The following is a 21,836-nucleotide window of genomic DNA, read 5'->3' as shown; positions in this document are numbered from 1 at the left end:
ACAAGGTCTGGTCCAGATTCAGCACTTTTTTTTTTTTTTTTTTTTTTTTTTAACTTTTTATTACCTTGAAAAAAGTAAATCATAAGTATTTTGTTTTTATTGAACTTACCTTTATGAAATTTTATGTAAAATTTTAGTTTTATTTAAGAATACATTTTAAATGAGTGTGTATTATTGTGTCCAATTATATTTTCTCCCCAGTTCAGATTCATTATTTTGGACTTATGTAAGTAAGATCAAACTATTATATATCTCAATTTATTTTTCTATTAAAAATTTATGTAAATACATCAGCACATGAAGTTCTTTGTTCGTGATAAAGACACGCTCTTGTATCCTGTTCAAGTCTGTGGTTTTCTTATTCTCTGTTTTAAAAAAGGAAGTGGCTATCTAAGTAGAAATGTTACACAGAGCAATTTTTTTTCCTCCTATGTTATTTCAGCTATGTTTGTGCAGTATAGTTAGTTTTCTATTATTTTTTTTATTTACCATGTTAGCCCTGTTCTTTGTTGTGATATATAATTTGTTCTTGCTTAGCTTGTAATATGCTCACAAATGTGTGTGCCAGTGTGGCCAGCAGGTCTAGGGAAGTGATTGTCCCCCTGTACTCAGCTCTGTTGAGGCCGCACCTTGAGCACTGTGTTCAGTTTTGGGCCCCTCACTACATGAAGGACATCGAGGTGCTTGAGCGAGTCCAGAGAAGGACGACAAAGCTGGTGAGGGGCCTGGAGAACAAGTCCTACGAGGAGCGGCTGAAGGAGCTGGGCTTGTTCAGCCTGGAGAAGAGGAGGCTCAGGGGCAACCTTATCACTCTTTATAAGTACATTAAAAAAGGCTGTAGTGAGGTGGGGGTTGGTCTATTCTCCCACGTGCCTGGTGACAGGACGAGGGAGAAAGGGCTAAAGTTGTGCCAGGGGAGTTTTAGGTTGGATATTAAGAAGAGCTTCTTTACCAAGAGGGTTGTTAGGCATTGGAATGGGCTGCCCAGGGAAGTGGTTGAGTCACCATCCCTGGAGGTCTTTAAAAGACGTTTAAATGTTGAACTTAACGATTAGGTTTAGTGGAGGACTTGTTAGTGTTAGGTCAGAGGTTGGACTCGATGATTTTGAGGTCTCTTCCAACCTAGATAATTCTGTGATTCTGATTCTGTGAAATGTCATCTTTGAGTTAGAAATTGCTAGAGATTCTCAATATTGGAGATTATAAATTCCTTTGATTTAAAAAATATGCTAAAAATTAAAAAAATAATAATAAATTATTTATATTTTTAATCAATAAAGGGTAAGTGATAGAGTTCTTTATTCTTCCACATCATTTGTAACAGGCCATTATATAAAACTTATATATGTGACAATATTGAGAAGTTATATACAATGATTTTTGTAGCATGAAGACTAGGTTTATATGTTTTGCATTGTATAAGAATTTTCATGTTGCATTTCCCCTTAAAACTCTTCCATAATTACCAATGTATTTTAATAACAGCCTTTAAGATCAATTACTCAGCTGTCACCACAAAGGCTCCTAAACATATTATCAATACCAGTCTTTTAGCATTGAAAGGCTATTACAATTTGTTTCTATTAATCCAGACTTTGGAGAAGCAAGTGAGATCAGATAATTGATCAATTCTACAAGTATTATCATACATTTCCACAGAGACCACAAATGTAACTGCAGCTTGGGTATCCTTAAGAGCTACTTCAGCTACCAGTGACACTCCGGTGATAGCAAGGTGCAGTTCAGCGCTGAGTCAGTGTCCAGGTGTTTGCTTAGAGCTTGGAGATGTTGTATAGCCCAGAGGTGTTGTATAGCCCACATGGGCCCTGTTCTGGTGAATACCTCACTTTTTTTGGCCACCACACTGATTCAGATCTGACTTGGGTGTATTTACCTGAAATGCTGTCTCTTCACTGATACTAGGGTGTGCTAGACAAGTAACATAGACTAACTAACCTTGCATCTGGTTAAAATTAGATGGGATTAATCCCACACCAACACTACATACGCAGGAAAAAAAAAAAAAATCACATAATATTCCACTGTTCTCATGGGTTCATAGAATAATTCAGGTTTGAACAGACTTCAGGAGGTCTCTAGTCCAACCTCCTCTTCAAGAGAGGGACAACTATGAGATCAAACCAGATTACTCAAGGCTCAATCCAGTCTCATCTTCAAAACCTTTATTTAAACATTATAGATAGGTAAGGAAATACAAATACTAAGCTTGTGCTTCTTATTGACCAGTTCTAAATTTTTCTATTTAATGTAGCTTACAGAAATCTGAGATCCAGCTATTGCAGGAAGCCAAACGTCTTAGTGAAAACCTGGAACAACAGCAACATGAACTGGAAAAAGCAGAACAGTTCCCTGAAGAATCTTCCAGTGAAGTTTGCCGAATAAGACAACAACTTCTTAGTTGCCAAAATGAATACAATGCTATTAAAGAAAGAGAGTATGAAATTCAGTTTAGAGTGAAATGGTAGGTGATAATGGTCAATCTCCACTTATTTTAAGTATAGTTTATGTAGAAAGATAATAACATAACCTCTTATTCAGTCTCCTCGCCATCTTACATGGATACATTTCTTGACAGTTATTATAAAGCAAATTGCCACGAATTTGCCGTAGTAACCACAACATTTTAGTGATAAATAAAATTACTCTGAAGTGTGATTTATAGTGTGGTTTGTAGATAATTTTAATTTTAGAAGGTGCCTTGGTGTCCTTTGAAATACTGTTTAAGATTTATTGCATTGTATGATTAAAATTTAGGTAGGCAAAAATTACGGCAACAATTCTAGTCTAGGACACCTTCAATATGAATTGTCTCAGAGACTCAGAGACCTGGCGACTGGCATTTAATGGAAACAATGTCATAAATGGGCCCAACACTATTTTAAACATCAGAAGCACACTTTATTCAGGTTTTTCTATTCAATTATTTACAGGAGGAGAAGTATTTGTATAATTTCATATCTGAAAAATGAGAAATTTTCTTTGAAAGGTATGAATACTTGACATTTCTATAAATAGGCAAAAGTCCAGAATAAGCTTGATATTATTTACATTTTAATAATCTGTGTATATGAGTGTATTGTGCTTGAAGCTTCTATGGTAAAATGGTAGACAGTGCTATTTTAAAAATATGTACCTACAGAGATGAACTCATATTTTCATTTTGTGGGGTTCTTATATTTTTGGCCATCTTCAAAACAATTTAGTTGGTAGCTAAACACAAATAAATAATCTCAGCAACTCAGCAGTTAAAATTATTTTTCTTCAAGGAGAGGAAGGGCACTGTACAAACTGCATAGAGCAAATTTTTCTGGCAGTTCTTTCTTGATTTTTTTTTTTTTTTTTGTTAGAGCCAAATGTTTGCTCTAAGAGAGAAAGAAACTTGAGAAGGAAGCAAATTGGGACTGGGAGCAATAGAGGAATCATCTGGAAAAAATTACAGTTTTTTATGAGATAGCTAAACATCATGAGATTTCCTGAAATAATTACTAAATACAGAATTTATTGAAATTTACAAGCAGTCCAAAAACATTTTTTTCAAAATATCATGCTTTTTACCCATTTCCTTTTTTACATTACAAATATTTTCAATAATTTTGCATTACTTATCCAAACAATTATGGCGTTTTGTATGTTTAGGGGATATTTACTCATACTCTATTTTCTACCTCTAGTGAAAGGGAGATTTCTACAGAAACACAGGTTAGGTATTGCTTCTACTACCCTTGAACATTCATTGCATTGATTCATATATCTGAATTTAAAATAGTGGATTAAAAGTGTGGATTAAAAATATACTATTTAGGGTCAGCAATAGTGTGGAAAAAAAAAAAAAAAAAAAAAAAAAAAAAAGAAAGTTTCACTTTAATAAGAAACTTCCTCTGTTTGGTTTTATGTATTGCATGAGATCAAAACCATCTGTACAGTCTGACCAGAAGTCCATATGGCGCAGTATCTAAGAGCAACCAAAATCACAGCCCCTGGCAGTTTGTGAGGCAAGGACTTCATCAGCCAAATGCATTCCTCTGTATTTAGGAATCCTCAGCTGATCCTTCTTCCTTGAGCGTCTCCTTTCTCCCGCTGAGCCACATAGATATGTATGCTGCCAATCCTATTCATTCTACCCTACTCCAACACTAACATCCCTCTCTGCTCTGGCAAGTAACAAGAATGTAAGTGTGGAAATGAGAAACAAGCTATGAAGAAAAACAGAAAATGGATGTTAACACATGTTTGTAAAGAAACGATGGGTTGGTGCCTGTAAAATATAGTGAAAATCAGGGTCCAGAATAGAGTTCTGGTCCCTGTTGTTTTTTTTTAGAGTTCACCATAGCAGGTGATCTAAGAGTAACATCAATGTGAAATGAAGAGCTATACGTCTGGTTGTCCACATAGTAAAATTATGTCTTGAGATATATATGTGCATGGGCAGTGTCACAGACTGAGGGCAAACCTCATCAAAGATACTGTAAGTTAGCTGCTAGGTTCCCTTCATTTCTGGGAAGGATGGAATCCCATGTTCTTGACCCTTGATCTCTCTGGAGCACAGTTTCCCTCGTTGTCCAACTGTGTTGGACAACAGTCCCAGATGTGCTTGGCACTTGCAAGAAAACTTCTCTTTGGGAATTATGACTAATGGCTGTTTAGCCCAAAAACAAACATACTGCTTATTTACCTTCTGCTGTATACCAGGCAGGAAACTTGAAGGGGAAAAGTTTTTGAAGGGAATATCCACATCTCTTATCTATTCCTTTATCTTTTTTTTAGTCTTGGCTAAGATCTTGTCTGCTCAGAAATACAGCTGAGAAAGAGCCTCTGCAGACCTTCAATTTCCCTGTTTCTCTAATCCCTTCTTTCTTGGAAGCATTTCTCTATTCCCTGCTGTCTTTATGTCCTGCCTCCCTTTACTTTCTCTGATAGCTAATGTCATTCAGTAACCTTTGTCCATTCAGATTCAAAACTGACAACAGTAAACTTGGCTTTTTCTCTTCAAGAATCATGAAGATATACCATAACATAGGCAAAGTGATTTTGTTTGCCCCTTACTTTTCTATGTTCTTTCTTCCATGTTGCATTTCTTATTCGCTTTCCTCTGTAAACATTTTTTTCCAGATCAGGTACACTTTTCAACAGCTGAAGGTGCTATTTTTTTGTTCTAATTCTTTATCGTTTAATAAAATTATTTAAATTGTTTGCAGCACTGTCACATCAGCACATTTTCAGAAATATTGTGACATTTCATAGCATAAAAATAAGTGCATGAGCTATTCAGAAGCAGCTCTGAAGTGCTTTAGCTGTTGGGGATCCTTTCTGAAGGTGCCTGCAGGGGTGCAACATCCTTCCAACAAAGACATGTGGCTCTTCTTCCAGCTTATACTCCTGCTCTGTTTCACTGTTGTATGGGGCTTATGCGCCAAGCACAGGAAGCAAATAACAGCTGGAAAAGATTTTGCTGACATTATAAAGTTTGGACCACTACCCCAGACCCAGAGCTGACTCCAGAATTACTCTTCCTCTCAAATAATATTGGGCAAATGTAGCAAAGAGAAAAAATAACAATCCCAATTCAGTTATGGTTCAATTGCATTCAAACCCTTGAAGCTTCTTCATATAACTGGGACTGAGGTACCTCACTCAGTACAAATATACTCTGAAAAATCAGATCAGCAAGAGAACAAAAAAAGGATCAATGTGGTCAGCAAGGATGTGTTCTAGTTTGAGGAAATTTTTAATTTCACTAAATTTTTCATTGTAGTGCCTGTGGGAGTTAAAGTAAACAAATAAAGTATATTTTAAAAAGTAAGCTATTAACTTGAAATAAAATTATCTGTAATGGGATTATAGATGAGGCTAAGGGTGCCTCATTCTTGAGAACAATTTTCTTTCAACCCCCCAGTCTAACCTACAGCCCTCACAGTCATTTATCCAGGTAGCAAAATAGCTATTCATGAAGTCCTGTGTGCTATTGCAGGCAAGTCAACATTGCAAAACTGACTTAGTCCTTGTACAAGCATTACAAATATGGAAAATTGTTTCAATGTTTGCAATTATTTCTGGATTAGTCATTCAGTAATTACAAAATGAAAAACTAAATTTGTATCCATAGTTTATTTAGTAAAGAACTAGAAGTAATAAGTAAATCAGGTTACAATTGAACTTGCTATCAACTAGTCTTGTGTCTGCATTCCCAGCACATACAAACTAAGCAGAGTTAAGAGCCTTACAGGAATGCCATGCTGGCAGCTTGTCAGCTGTGATATCTTGTCCTTGTGGTCACTAGATTTTAGCTGCGAGGTGCTGAGCAACTTCTGTGGGTTCCTCAGCACTCCCACCTGTGGAAGGGTAGCTGAGGGAGTTCATTTTCCTGTGTGATGGGATCCATAATGGTAGGAAGGTTCTGGTTCTTTGCTAGCTGAGGAACTGAAATGGACCTCTGTTGACAACTACCACCATATTTCTTAATTTCTGTGACAACTTTATTTCTGTGGCAGTTTGCATCTGTGAGCAAACATCTGTCAGAGAGACGTCTGGAATGTATTTTCATTAATGACCCAATATGCCTCATGCTTTTTTCTTAGCTCATTACATCTGCATCCATGATAGCTTTTCATGTACAGTACTGCTATTAAACTTCATGAAAATAAGTAAAGCAAAGTGAAAAACATTAGCAAATACTCCTCTTCTGCCCCCAGGTGTATGCTCCTCTCCTGCTCCACTGCCCTGTCTGGTACTCGCCAGTAAGCTACTTGAACTCTGAGAGACTTTTATACTCCCTGAAAGTAGGAAAAAAAAAAAAAGTTTATTATTTGTTGATTTCTCTGCTGTTCTGATGAGTTACTTTGGCTCACAGAGTAGTCCCCTAGGAACTCTGGAGCTGGCATGAGGGTTTTGTGGCCAAAAGCTGAGAAAAGAACCAGGGAGCGAGAGTTGAGATGCTCCATATTTATTAGTGGTAACCTATTAAACTGATTCATAACACTTCATGAGACCATGCCCTAAGAAAAGTAAGATAAACTCCATTAGTAACATTTTGAAACATTCATTTTATGCCTTAATTGCATCTTTTAAAAGGTAAGAAGGTAAATGGCATCTAATGAAAGCAATTTTTTGAAACTAAACTATTTTGCAAAACAGGAAAAAAAAATGTCGGGGAGAAACCACGAGTTTAAACAAAATAAAATGTAAAAAGCAATCCATGAAAGTGAATGCAAAGTATGAAAAATTAATATAGTAAATGATTTAAATGTTCACATTTTTAAAATTATTACCTAAAAAGATCTCTCCTCTCCTCTCCTCTCCTCTCCTCTCCTCTCCTCTCCTCTCCTCTCCTCTCCTCTCCTCTCCTCTCCTCTCCTCTCCTCTCCTCTCCTCTCCTCTCCTCTCCTCTCCTCTCCTCTCCTCTCCTCTCCTCTCCTCTCCTCTCCTCTCCTCTCCTCTCCTCTCCTCTCCTCTCCTCTCCTCTCCTCTCCTCTCCTCTCCTCTCCTCTCCTCTCCTCTCCTCTCCTCTCCTCTCCTCTCCTCTCCTCCCTTCTCCTCTCTTCTTTTACCCTTTCCTTTCTTTTGGCTCCATTTTCTTTTTATCCCTGTTTATCAATGTTTTCTGTTGGTCTGCTCACTCTTAAGGCAACTTCGCTTGGTGCTTGCAGTTCCCTGTTGCCTTTGTTCACGTCACAGAAAATGAGGTGTTCAAATCATTTTACTTTTGATGGATGGCAGAGTCTTTGTGGTGAAGTTGGAATGGCTCCACAGGAATCTGTCCTCATGAGTGAGGAATGTGACAAAAGAAAAACAGTGTCAGCTATGTTCTCCTCCTAATTTTTAGGATTGCTCTTTTGATCATCTGGCGTGATACTAAAGAGGGCACAACACAGGCCGATGATGAGCTCTTTAATCAGTTTGAGCATGACTTATTTAATCAGTTTTTGTGGCAGTCAGAAAGCTATGGGTGTTTGTGCAGAGTGGACATTCATTAATGTGATTATGCCAGTCCCAAGGAGTCCTGCTAGGAATCCTGCTGAAATGTGTTTTGGATACAAATTGTCCTTATTAACTTATTAATATGCTTAGACAACCTGTTGGTAAGTGAAAATATTGTGTTTGACCAGCATAGCATTCCAACACAGGACTCAGCTGTATAGTGCACAGAACCAAAGCTGCTATCACTGATTCAAAGTGGCTCAACTTCATCTCAGTTTGATCCAATGTTGTCTATAAACAAAGCTACACTAAAGGAGTAGCTCCTGAGCCCCACTGCAGCAAAGAAACCACCTGATGTTTCCTTCTACTCACTTGGACTTGCACTGTATACCTGCAAAACACTCCTGTGTCTGTCTGCACTCTTCTGTGCAATTTCTGAAGTTACAGTAGTCTTTGCAATAAAACTTTGTTTTACAATTCTTTTAATAATATTTGGGGTAGGGGGGAAGAAGACCGATCTAAATCTTTTTTTTTTTTCTTTGAAAGTCTTTTTTTACACTCATTCACTCTGTGCGTGTTCAAACACTGACATTCAAAATTGTTTTTAGGCTTAGCAGTCTTGATAGAGGCATGCCTGCAGTCTGACCAAACACATATACATACATGCTGTAAAACAAACTACAAAAATCTACTCTGTGCCTTTATTTCCTCTGTGTTGTCCATCTGATTCAGTGCTTGCTCTTTGTGAGTTTTTGGACTGTAGCATTGACTACATAGGTTAAGATCACCTTGGCTATTCTATTTAGCTTTCTATTACATCCAGTTGCCTTAGTCTACAACCCCTGTCAATTTTCAGGACATTGTTTTTTGTCACGAGAGCCCATTTAGATTCAATGATCTTTACTTACAGTTGTTTACAGCATGAAAGTGTATGTGAACAGTCAAAGAAAGAAAGTTTCTTACCAGCAACTGCACTTCCTTTGATGTGTGATGTCTCTGTGGATATTTATAACCCACCTACTCTTTCCTTTTGCCTCAGCTCCAAATTAAAATGCTGTGTTCTGCGGCTGGGAGGACCTGTGGGCGTAGTGTGCCTTCTGACCCCTTATATTTTGTTAGCATAAGCACAAGGGTGAAGGAGGAACCCCTGTAGAAGGTGGTAAAACTAAGAAACATCAGGTTCAAAAATGTAGAAAAAGAAAAAAAGAAAAAAAAAAAAAAGCATGTGTGGTCTATCTTTCATAGTTCCAGCTACTGTTCAGCAATCTTTCTCTAAGTTTGGACACCTTTAAATTGTTCCTGAGGGTGATCACCATATATTTTAATCTAATGCAAGATTGGCTTCAATACTTTTTCTATTGTTTGATATATTACTAATATATTTAGCTCTGCTTTGATTTTCTTGTAGTTTGCAAGAAGAGAAAACACTTCTGGAAAAAGAATATGAAAGAATTCCAAAACAAAGTGTAAGTATGAAACATGGGAAAAGATATGTTTTGTGTTGTCAACTAGTGTATTAAAACATCAATGAAAATATTTTTACAGTGTGTAGCTCTGGAGTTCTTTCAATTACATAGAAAAATTAACGGTATATCATTCCGGTTTGGTAACTCTAGGGCAAGCAGTGCATACCTGATTCATAAAAGATATTCTTAAGTTTACTCAACAATATTTTCTACTGTATTCAGTAAATGGATAGCTGCAGGTTCTAGGAGGTGAGTATGGAAAATTCATTTGCAGACAGAAATCCTGATAAATTCATTTGTGTTTGTTGGAAATAAAATTCTGCTCATTATTAATCATATTTCATACCTTGTTGTAAAAAAAAGTTATCATAATTCAATGCCAATGAATTTTCTAATAGCACAAACCTGCAACTGTAAAAGGGAAAATAATAACCTGATCTTCTACTTAATTTTTAAAGGAAGCAGATAAGAGAATTAAAAAGTTGAAAGAAAATTGTGACGAGCTCAGCAAAGAAGTAATTCAAAGAAAAGCAGAAGTTAATGCAATGAAGGAAGACATTTTATCCAAGCAAAACCTGATGTTAATAGACAAGAAAGAAGTGGAAAAGCTCCTAGAGAACCAGGATAATTTAAAAGTAACACAAAATTAATTATATCTCTGTGTGTGTGTGTGCATATGTGTATACAGGTACATGCATTTGTGCAAGGGAGTAGTGAATCTCCTGGATGTTGTCATTGCAAATCACTAAATGTACTTATTTCATCATTTTTCAATAATCATGAAACATGCTGCTGTGCTATTTTCACTATTATTCCTTCAGGAAATAATGAAAATCCTGGTTTTGATAATAACAAATTGTTTTCAGAATGCCGTATTTGCTATGCTGTGTTATTGAATGCTGCTCTAATACATGCTCAGATCCAAGAGACTTAAAAATATGCACCCAGGTCTTTGCAACTTTCCTTTCCATGGTATTAATAACATATGCCAGCATATTAAGAATATTCAAATGTATTTTTTGTTTTGCACACATAATGACATGGTAAATACCATAATGTTTAATTTCCACAGTAGCAGCTACTATTCCCTGGGTCAAGCTCAAGTAATTTGTAAATACATTTCTTGCCTAGTTTCACAGCAGTTCAATGGGAATATTAATTCTGTGAAATCACACCAGATTTTGAGACTATTAACCTAACCTTTCTGTTTTGTTGCCAGGATGAGCTAGTTAAGATCCTTGGTGTTCCAGCACAACTTGGAAAAGAAACTGAGAAGATAAAATGGAAAAAAATGTATGTTTTCCATAAAAAAATTAAATATATATGCATTACTTATTTTCATCCATTTGTTATTGAGACTTTAGCATACAGTTGGTTAAAATTAAGATCAACATTTTCAAAATCATTTATAATCCAGTTAAAATCCATGCACTGTACAAAAAAAATATATACATATATATACATATATATATATACACTATATATATATATCTACTATATACATATATATATAGCATATGCAGTGATGCAGTGAAGCAATTTATGATTAAATACCTTCTTCTAGTGGAAGGTGTCCAGGCCCATGGTGGTGGATTTGGGCTAGAAGACCTTTAAGGTCCCTTCCAACCCAAGCGTTCTGTGGTTCTACAGAATTTAAGTACAATGAGGAACAATTTAGAACAAAGCTTAGTTGAAAATTGCTTACCCACTCTACTGCACTGCAATAATATGTATCAGATCTACTTACTAGGTTTTAACAGATAATAATGCTATACTATGTATACTGTGTAATCTAGCAATTAACCTTTTTTAGATATTCTAGGCCTCAGTGACAGCATGTTAATTTATCTCTGTTGGCATCAGTGAAACTGCAGCAGTTTTCACAGCTGACAGCCTGGTCTGAGCAAAATAACCCTTTTCCCTCAGTGCTTATGCAGCAGTTTTTTTTTCAGGTGTGTTTTACTGTGAGCTCCCATCATGAATTCTGGTGTCAAATATTTCAGCTCAGAAATATAAGCCAGTCTCTAGCCTTTCATTTCTCTATTTTCATGTAGCTGTTTTGTCCTCCATCGGAGCATGACGTGCTGCTTTCTGCATCTGTAAAATCTAATTGTTGCTGTGCAATGTCAGCCAGGTCACTCCCAGATGCTGGCAGTCAAATTGCCATCCAGCTGAACAGTGCTTTTTGTGCCCTTTTAGTTACACAGAAGGTTTTGTGTCTCCTGCTTGCAGTCCCAGTTTGTAATACAGTAATTACTTGACAATGTTAAGTTTCTCAGTTCTCAAATTTATGTAATGGTTTTCTTTAACTTTCTCCTCAGTACTCTGCTTAATGTAACTGTGCTGTAATAAATCTAAGAAGTTTTCCCTACAGAGCTGGAGGAAAACAGTTTTGAAGAGTGGGTGCATCATGTAGATTATTAATGGGGTATTTAAATGAGTCTTTCTCCTTAAGTGATATCACAGAATGAACTCGCCAGAGCTTCCAGCCTTGGGAATCGTGTTTAGGAGTGTCACAACCCTGCACCTAGTCATGCTGACAGAAGTCTGTTAACTCTTTATAATACTGTCAATGTGCTAAGCCACCTGTCAGTCTCATGGCACTTTTATTGTTGAACTGTATTGGCACTTTCAATGCCAATTTTCAGTGTATGTAATCTGGTTTTGAACATATCAAGTAGATAGCTGTGGCACTGAAACACTTTTGTGTGTTCATGAAAACTTACAACTTTCATTTTCACATTTAACTACACATGTAGAAATGTGAACTTCTACTGTTTTGTTAAAATATATCCACAGTGATGCAGAGAAGAAGAAACAAACCCTTCATAACCAAATACAGGAGTTAAACAATACTCTAAAAGCCACTGAAAAAAGGATGGAAGAGATTTTGCAAGAAAGAGAAGATGTAATGAAGGAATTGGACGGAAAACAAGCTTTGCTAGAAAGCAAAAAACAAGAATGTGTTGCTCTGACAAGATTGTTAGAAATTGGCAGAGAGAAGGAATCAGCAATCCTAGCAGACAGGTTAGAGCAGTAGACCTAAGCAGTGGAGTGTGAGTGAGCACTTCTGTGTTCTGAAAGATCTTTTCTCTGTTGCATTGCTTAGGCTTTCAAGTTTTATGTTGCAATCAGCACAGACTAGAAATTATCAGGCTTGGTTTTCACTTCAGAAATGTTTATATAAACTGCTGGAATCTAGGATATGGCTTGAAGAAAAAGTTAAAAGGCATAAGTATTTGATAAAATCCTGGGAGAGTGAGACTCTAGGTTTTGCTCTGAAAGGGCAAAGAGAGAGTTTCTCTCTCCAGTGAAGATGCTTTTTTCTTTCTTTTTTTCTTTTTTTTTTTTTTTTTTTTCTGTGTAGCCCACAGAAAGTAAACTAAGCAAATTAATTAAACAAATAATCAGTATTCTCATTTTCAGATGAGCATTGCAAATTTCTGACCCACACACGCCTGAATTTCAGTGGGAACTGGCCACGTATCTTTCATATTCGCTTGAAATTATGAGCTTAGATATACTTAGTACAGTAAAATAAACTTTTAGATTGATTTCAAGCTTCACATTATTCCTTCTTTGCAAAGGAAGATGTCATACCCTCAACAGCAATGTTTTTGCCTTTGAAATCTTGTGTTTGATAGTGGCACAGTAAGTTGAAATGTCCAAGTGAAGCCATACTAATGGCCTCATACTAAAAAAAAAAAAAAGTGTTTTCTTCCAGTTATAATTTATTTTCTATAGATTTTTTTAGCAGATGTAGATTGAACAGGCTGTGAAACCTCATTGATGTAATTAAGAATGTTATCATTGATTAAAGCTATCAAAAAGTTACCTGCTTATTTTAAAGCAACCAGTGACAGCAGTTTATAACTTGATCTTGCTACTCATAGATAATTAATGCAGTACTCAAACCCCATTAAAATGATCATGCCTGATTCATATGTCTTGCTCAAGTTACCTGTTTCTAAAATTCTCTGTGTATCCAATATAGAGAACTTCTGGAATATAATTTAAAAAAATGTATTTTGGAGAAAAAACAAAAACATGATACTCTCATTCACAAGCAAACACTGAAAGATAGAGAACTGAGAAAATTAAAGAAGATGGAGTTACAGCTGAATGTGATTAATGAGTCTTTGGAACAAGATAAATCACAGCACAGGAGACTCAAAACAGAGGTCTGTATGAACATATTTATCATAAGAATTCCAAATTTTCTTACAGGAAATCCATCTATGAAATCTTTTGACTGGTCCTAACAGACAGAAGAAGAGAAAATTGTTCCAAGTGTGTGTCTTTTCTGTGTTCTATGCACAGAAATGTACCACAAGTGTTGCTACAACTAAGGAGGCTCAAGGTTTTACAGCTGTAACAAAACTACTGCATCAAGCTATATTGAGCTATTCGTGAAGAATGGAATTTAGGCTGGGAGCATCCTAATCAAAGAGACCTGGGAGATTATTGGCACTGTGGCACCATGTCTTCCTTTAAAATACTGAGTGATTATGGTCATTTTATACGTGACATAGTACAGTAGCTTGCCTATTGGCACCAGAGAATTTTGTATCTGGCAAATAAAGCTAAGTATTGCATGAATCCTGGGTCTTACATCAGGTGACAAAAAGCTTCATCTTTTTCAAATTTGAAGATTGCTTGCACAGTGTTCTAAATAATTTATAATGCATTTAACATTATTCTTGGGGGCAGGAAACAAGCCCTATGTAAATTTGGTATTAAATGATATAATTTCCTATTTAATTTCCACTCAAATTTCACTTTTCTCAGTTCTCTCCTACATTACTATTTCACACATTACTCTTTTCATATTGATTTACTCTTTCCTGTTTTATTTATTCTGCTTTTAAAGAGCAGTTTCATTCTGTTTATCCATTTGAAACAATTCCTTCCTTCTGTTCTTCCCTTTCTTTCTTAAAAAAAAAAAAAATGTTTACAACTTTTTCATATTCTTTTTCTCTCATCACTGATTCTTCTAGTCCTTCTTTCTTAAGCTTTTTTTTCTATATCCCTTCCTATATTGAAAGTCAATCTTATAAAATTCATCTTACATAGTCAAGTAAATATATTTTTTCCCCAGGAGAATTATTTATCAATTATCTGATTTAGAAGCATAAGGGGTTAATGTTTCCTAATTTGATATTGTGTCACTGCATTTTTTTTTATCATTCTAAGCAATTCAGGCAGGAAAAAAAAAGTCTTATTTACATCACTGTAAAATTGTTTTTACTGTCTGAATAGGGGATATTCAGACAAAGATGAAATTTCCTCCTGAATTCACACGTGTATTAATCACCTGGTAATTCCAGCCTACCTGGGGAGGGGAGAAGCTCTATATAATCAGACAAAAAAATTTTAAACTGAGTTTCCTGAACTGTTGATTAAAGGGCATGCTGGGCATGCTTATATTCCAGACTTTGATATTAAAGCTCATATGGAGATTTTGTTCAGTATCAGCTTAGAGAATCTGAGATTTTTTATTATTTTTTTTCCCTGTGTTCCTATTGAAGAAATATTCCTGGAGGAAGAATCACAATTGTTCAGAGACATGTAATGTTAAAACCAAATGCCATAACTCACTGACAGCTGTGGTTAAAGTTCACTGTCTTGGGCGAGATCCCAACCCAACCGCTTTACACTGTGTGAAAGGGCTGGAGACCTGTAATGGGATCATAAATTTTAAGTTGCATTGAAAGGATTCCCTCAGAGCTACGCCAGGTTATTCTGCAGGCTTGTATGGGTCTTGCCAGTTGCAGCATTAGGAGGAGCGAGGGAAAGGGAATGCTGCTAAGAGATAAAAGTGTAGTTACAAGCAATGTCTTACTCCAGAAGTTACAGGATAGTACCAGAGCATGACCAGGCCAGGAAAATATAGTCTTTTTAGCCCACCAACCCTGTTCTCTAATTCTCTTTGCTCTTTTAGAAGAGCAAATGTGAAAACATCTCTGCCCTGCAGCATGGTAGTTCAAATGCAATATTGGAGTAAGAAAGTCTGGAGCAGCCAGCTTAATTCTACTTTGCATCTGCTGTCTTGAGATAATTTTCATTTAGAAGACTTGGGAGCACAGAATTTAAAATATTTTATTATTCAAGTGGTTCAAGTGCCTGTTTGACTGATATAAGCCAGGTTGCATAAATTGCATTTATTCAGTGTGATTTCAAGTGAAATTTTCACTGGAATTAATTGCTAATATAAATGCTGCAGAAACAGCAGTACATCAGTGTGTTGCCCCCAATTTCTCTTCAATTGTCTGCACAAGTGCAGAATGACTTTGTGTAGAATAAGGAAATTACACGAACACTTCCTTCAAATGTGTTTTTCTTCTTGTTAAGTTGTGAAAGGTCAGCTATTGCTAAACGTCGACATTCTGTGTGAAAGAGAACTGGCGGCCCTGGCTGCCACCAGCCCCAGAGCAGGGCTGCTGTTCCTCTCCCTCCATGGACGTGCTTTCATCTAGCAACACAATGCAAGGACAGCCAAAATTGCCTAAGTTTAGTCCTGTCTGATGTCTAAGGACGAGAGTCCTTAATGGATTAAAGATGTTTGTATGAGCTTTCTACATTTAGACTCGAACCCGATGGCATCTCTTGAATCCAATCATGGAAATGTGGAAATGTCTGTTTACGGCCACCCCAGCCTTTCTCACAGCAGAAGTGGTAACGAATGCAAACAGTTGTAGTGGGATTGTTGAGATGTATTTTAATCAGAAAATAATTTCTTCCCTTACACATTTCATTTCAATTTTATAATAAACAGATTCTCCCATATTGTACAAAAAAAATATGTAGCACATAACCATGTTACTTGTTTGGACTTTCTAAAGGCTAAGGAGGAAAAATATACACATATTAAAAATGACACAGGCATGAAATAACAACCTCATTAAAATTATTGGTATTTTCTTCCTTTAGCAAGATCAGAGTTAACATATTTATGTAATTGGTTTTTCTGATATATATTTTTTTTTATTTGTGGCTTAGTTGCTGAAAAGAATAACAAGTGTACATTCAGTTACTTAAATTGGGCTTTTTGAGGTTCAATCCTTACAGTTAAATTCTGAATAGAAAAGCTTGAACAACTTGCAAGTATTGCTGAGGAGCTCTACTCAACAACCGATAACTCTTGGATTAGGTACTATCACAAACCAGAAAAAGAAAAAAAAAATCATTTCATAATGTATGTAAGTAATTGAAACAGATTTTCTGCATTTTACATTTTTCACACCTTTTGTTGGCATCATACAGAATGTGTGATTTATTTTTGTAGGCAGAAGCTATCCCTAAAAGTAATGAAGTACTATTAGAAAGAAGACGAGAACTGCAGAAGGAGATTGAAATGAACAAGAGAAGTTTAGCTGAACAGGTGATGTGTTCTGCTTTCTCATACTTACTCACTGTAACAGTTGCTTTACAGCTATGAGAATAAAGGGAATAAAGAAAAAATAATGAGCATTTCTAGCTGCGTCTTTCTGGTGAGAAAAGAAAAGAGTATTTTCTTCAGTTTTAAAGACTGGTTGCTTGTCATATTTAGAAAACATTTTTCAGTGTTACTGGTCACATATTGGAAGGTAGAAAACATTTTTTTTCTAGTTTAAGTCCTTCTGACTATCATTAACTATACTGCAGCTAGAAATATGATGCATGTAAATTTTCTTTGGGTATGGCACAGTATATTGTTAAAACAAGGACAACTCAGAATTGCTAAATTAAATTTAAACTAAATTTTTCATTTTCATAGTTTTATCATTTCATAGAATCATGGTTTGTGTTGGAAGGGACCTTAAGGACCATCTAGTTCCAAATCCCTTGACATGGGAAGTGACAACTTCTAATACATTTGTAGATGCCTGTCAATACTGACCATGGTCAAATACACTGTGGAAATGCAGATTCTTCAACTGTAAGAGTATTAGTACTTGCCACTATACAGATGACTTTATAACAAACAATATATTTCAGACATTTTTTTCTTAAGATCATATTCTCTTATCTTCTTACCCTCATATACATTTTTATTTTGTGCCCTCTTAATTAGGTTTTTCAGGTGGAATTCAGCTTGGTTTTGAATACATAGGCATTTCTATATCACTATTTGTATATGGGATATGTTTTTAATGGACCACAGTAGTCAGTAATGCTCTCTATATTCTTGGTGAAGCCTGGAAATAGGCTTATTTAAAGATTATAGAGGGATGTAAGTGGATTCAAAGATTACACAAATAACTGTTCTGATCATTTAACCTTAGAAAAAGTCCAAGTCTTGATTTTAAAATTGCCAGTGTGGGAGAGACAACCACAGTTCCTGCTAAATTGTTTTGGTGGTTAATCTGTGTTAAAAATGTGTGCTTTTTATCATCTGAGTTTGTCTAGCTTTAGCTTTCAGTCACTGGATTTTGTTATGTTTGACTTCTAATTTGGGAAGTCTGTTATCAGACTTCTATTCACTTTATGGCTACAACAGACTCTGATCCACTTATCCTCCCATCTTGATTTAAGGAGATCTCTTTGAGATTCTTCATGTAAAACTTGTTTTCCAAACCTGTTGTAGTGAAGATCGCTGCATAGTCTAGTTTTGTTACTTTTCTATTTAATAGCTGAAAGACCTGCTAGATTGAGGAAGAGAAACTTCCTAGGTGATAAAATATTTTAACTTGTTGCTAAGGGATTATGTATAACATTTCAGCTGGTATCTTTAAGGAAGTTTTATTACATATTCATATTTAAATCCATGTAGTCCATATATATGTGCACTTTGCAGGTAAACCCAAAGTGTTTCAAACTTCAGTTTTGTCAACACTATCGCATAAATCCATAAGGAACTGAATTTGCTTTTCTTCAGGAAATGATATCAGATACGGATGCCCGCACATTAGACGAATGTATCACTGAAGAGAGACAGCTTTTCAAAGAGCAGGAAAAATACAGGAATGAGTTATCCAGACTTGCACATCTGACATTGCTCAAAGTTGAAGAGAAGGAGCAAAAATGTAGGGAAGTTCAGAAAGCCCAGGTAAAAAATTGTATCTCATATAATTAGAAGAATATTCTAAAGTAAAAGCTGGTATAAGGAGAAATTAAATTACTGGTGAGGGGAACATTACAGACTCTCATTTCCCTCTTCAAAGTTCCACCACCAGGCAGGAAGCTCTCAGTTCTCTTGTTTTAGTGGCAATTCATGGTGCAGTGCAGCAGTGTGCTGCAATATCACAACACAATTGAAACAAGGTGTTTGAAAGGAGGTTTTCTTTCTAAAGAATAAAATAAATAATTCTGAAATAAAGAGGCAGAAAAGCAGATAGCTGAGATTCTCAGAAGTACAACAACCGTGTGTTTTATTGTGCAAATATGTGGACATTAGAAGATAATAGACCTGCTACTTATTCCAAGGCCAGGTGCCAATTTTTATTTTCCTGATACGCTTCAAGGTTTAAGTCATTCTATTAATTTGAAGGAAGAGGGAAAGAAAACTTTTTTTTCTGAATAGTCACTGGGTTTGCTGACATTATAGTATTATGCATGGTCTATGATTTTGCACAGTCTGCACTAAATACCAGGAACAAACTGGTTACACTTTCACAATGTATGTCTGTATTAAAATAAATCAGATAAGCTGCCCCTATAGCACTTTGGGAATATTTGACTGTCTACAGAAATAAAGTCAAAGGAGCATGTCAGGCTTTACACATTTGTTAAAAATAAGTCCATAAACAGGCTAAATCATAAAGAAAATAAGTTAACACAGGTTGCCCAGGATAGCAACCCAAGATCCACCAGCTTTTCCTAATGCCAGTACAACCTCCTCGTATCAGTGGGAGGTGAGAGAAGGCCTGTCCACTAAAGGGTAATGACCTAGACTATTAAGGACCAAACAGAACTGAAATCAAAAGGTAAGAGCCCTAACAAAATGTGTGTCATTCTACTTGAATCTGTAATTGTTTAAAAGGAAGGAAAAAAATAATAAATAAATAAAGTGAAAAAGGAAGTGCACCAGAAATTCAAGGTACAATTTCAGTGGTGCATATGCCAGACAATTATATTGTGATGGAGTGGCTAATTAACAGATACAATAGAACTCCAGAAATCATTTTAAGATGCAGCATCAAATCCGTTATCTACATTAACAACAGTCATTGTAAGATTAGTATACATAGACTTTGCTCTTTAATGTTACAGTAAAAGTATTTCATTATAATTAGAACAAGTTCTTGGAACAATTCTGCCTCACTGTCTTTTCCTCATCTAATAGGAGTAGCTGTTTCAGTCACTTCTTTGAAGATATTTCTTTGAAAAATCTAAAAACATTAGATTTTTAGATTAGAAAATTCTGAAGTGCTTACTGAATTCTATTTTACATTTCAGATACAACTCCAAAATAGTCTTAAAGAAATAAAAAGAAAGGATCTTGAAATAGAAGTGTATAAAAAGACAAAAAGAAAAATCCAAAAACAGTAAGAAAATAATAATGATACATTTAATAAAATAATGCCTTTTAAAGCATTTTTATTGAGATAATGTGTGCATTAACTTACAATAATTAATTCTTATACACTTGTCTTTTCTTCAGACTCAAAGGATTTACTAAAATATGTGATGTAATCCAAAACGAAAGGAATAAATGTATAAATTTGGCACATATTGCTCAGCAGAAAGTAACTGAACTTAGAAACCGGGTAAAATTGATAGAAAATAAAATAGAAACTTTAAGGAATACTGTGATAACCAAAGAAAGGTGAGTTTTAACTAAGCTATAGCTCACAATTATAAAAATAGGAAAGAATTACAGAAAACCTTAAGAGATAATCCAGTTCCACTACACCTATTTCTTCCTTGAAAGCCATTATCCTGATTTTTAAAACCTGATCCAAACTTAGAAATGTTGCGACACCCTTACATAATTCTCTCCAATTTCTTATCACCTTAACAATTCACAGTTGGGGTGTGATTCTATTTTATTTTTTTCCTGGATCACTGTTTAGTGGAGATGCCCTTTTGCAGTCTTTTTGTCATCCTAGTGATGATACTCTGCTTGGTGCTATACAGACGGAATGACAATGTCTCTGAAACTGGAAGCTGGGAAAGCAGGAAGCTAGCAAAGAGTTAATTGTGTATGCAGAGCAGCACAAAAATTTGTTTTGCCCCAAACTTTGTTTTCTGGTGCCAACAAAAAATTGCAGAACCAGACCTAAGAATGTGTTCAGGGTACACTCACCCAAAATATATTTTGAATCTGCATGTAGCTTTATTTCAAAGTCATGCTGGAGGAAGAGAGAGAAGAAGTGGCACTTCACTGATTTAAGTCATTTTGTTGAAATGCACAAGCTGACATTTTGTGCTAAGATTGTTGAGGTCTTCCCAATAAATTCCTGCTGAAAGGAGAAGAAATGCTAAAAAGACGGATATATATATTGTCTAGACATCCAAAATAACTCATTGTTGTGCACTGGACCATACTCCAGTAGACACCCAACAGACATTTTGATTTCTGCAAACCTGGATTTAAAAGTAGCTAAAGGTAATGAATTATCACTAATTTTGTACCCTATGGGAAATATTTCTAATCCCAGTAATATACTTTAGTATCATGGTATCCCTGACTTAACTGCAAGCTACACAATTTAGAGGACAGAGCATCAGTCCAAAAAGATAAAGGCTCTTCATAAACTATTTCATAATACGTTGCATTTCTGCAATACTGCCATTCTTTCACTCTCAAACTTGCTTTACAAAGGTTTAATTCAATACAGTAATACCCTCTGGACCTGGAAAGTGTTATGCATACAGGCAAAATGAACCAGAAAGAAGCTCACAACTTTGCATGGAGTAATTCAGCAGCTTAATGCTGGAACCAAGGGTGGGAAGCGGGACATTTCATTTGCAGTTCTGTATTTTATCAGGAGACAATGCTTCTTCTTTCACTACCTCTTTCATACTTTGACATTAATATTTTCCCCGTGTAGCTAAAGTAGTGTCTTGCTCAAGAAATGATGCTTACCACAGATTAAATGCAGAAAGTCTAAGTTCCTTGTTAGCAAATAAATGACCCATGTGGCAACAAGAAGCTGTCTTTAGAGCAAGGGACCATCATCCAAAGGCTAGCAGGGTCTCTTGAAATAATGTGTTCCTTTCTTCATTTTTAGGGATCTGTAATAGGATCTTGTCACTGATCTGATGTTGTGATTGTTTTGTTTCTCATTGATTGATAATGTTTGTTCTTGTGTTGCAGTGTGCTATAAACTCAGAGACCTTATTTAAATATTGCTCCTAAAATGGAGAGAAGGACAGGTTTTCTACACACGGAGAATTTGCATCATAGTTTATACTTCTACTCTTGAACTTTATTCCTTGTGGCCCCTTGGGCTACCCAGTAAAGGACAGAGCTGTGGTGCAGGGCTCCATTTCAAGCACTTAGCTGGGTTG

General features: G+C 35.7%; 1 protein-coding gene across 3 annotated transcripts in view; it reads left to right on the top strand.

Moving 5' to 3' along the window:
* CCDC146 (coiled-coil domain containing 146) overlaps positions 1 to 21,836 on the top strand; it is a 75,317-nt gene that overhangs the window by 41,644 nt on the left and 11,837 nt on the right. For all 3 annotated transcript variants that reach the window (XM_072030220.1, XM_072030149.1, XM_072030269.1), the window contains exons 4-13: positions 2,273 to 2,482; positions 9,344 to 9,401; positions 9,860 to 10,036; positions 10,621 to 10,694; positions 12,201 to 12,428; positions 13,396 to 13,582; positions 16,687 to 16,782; positions 18,259 to 18,429; positions 19,779 to 19,867; positions 19,984 to 20,148. In XM_072030220.1, the coding sequence (XP_071886321.1) occupies positions 2,273 to 2,482; positions 9,344 to 9,401; positions 9,860 to 10,036; positions 10,621 to 10,694; positions 12,201 to 12,428; positions 13,396 to 13,582; positions 16,687 to 16,782; positions 18,259 to 18,429; positions 19,779 to 19,867; positions 19,984 to 20,148 (1,455 nt within the window). The remainder of the gene's footprint in view (positions 1 to 2,272; positions 2,483 to 9,343; positions 9,402 to 9,859; positions 10,037 to 10,620; positions 10,695 to 12,200; positions 12,429 to 13,395; positions 13,583 to 16,686; positions 16,783 to 18,258; positions 18,430 to 19,778; positions 19,868 to 19,983; positions 20,149 to 21,836) is intronic.

Source organism: Anas platyrhynchos, chromosome 1 (genome assembly GCF_047663525.1).
Source record: "Anas platyrhynchos isolate ZD024472 breed Pekin duck chromosome 1, IASCAAS_PekinDuck_T2T, whole genome shotgun sequence".
Lineage (NCBI taxonomy): Eukaryota > Metazoa > Chordata > Aves > Anseriformes > Anatidae > Anas > Anas platyrhynchos.
This window is presented reverse-complemented; position numbering and strand designations above follow the sequence as displayed.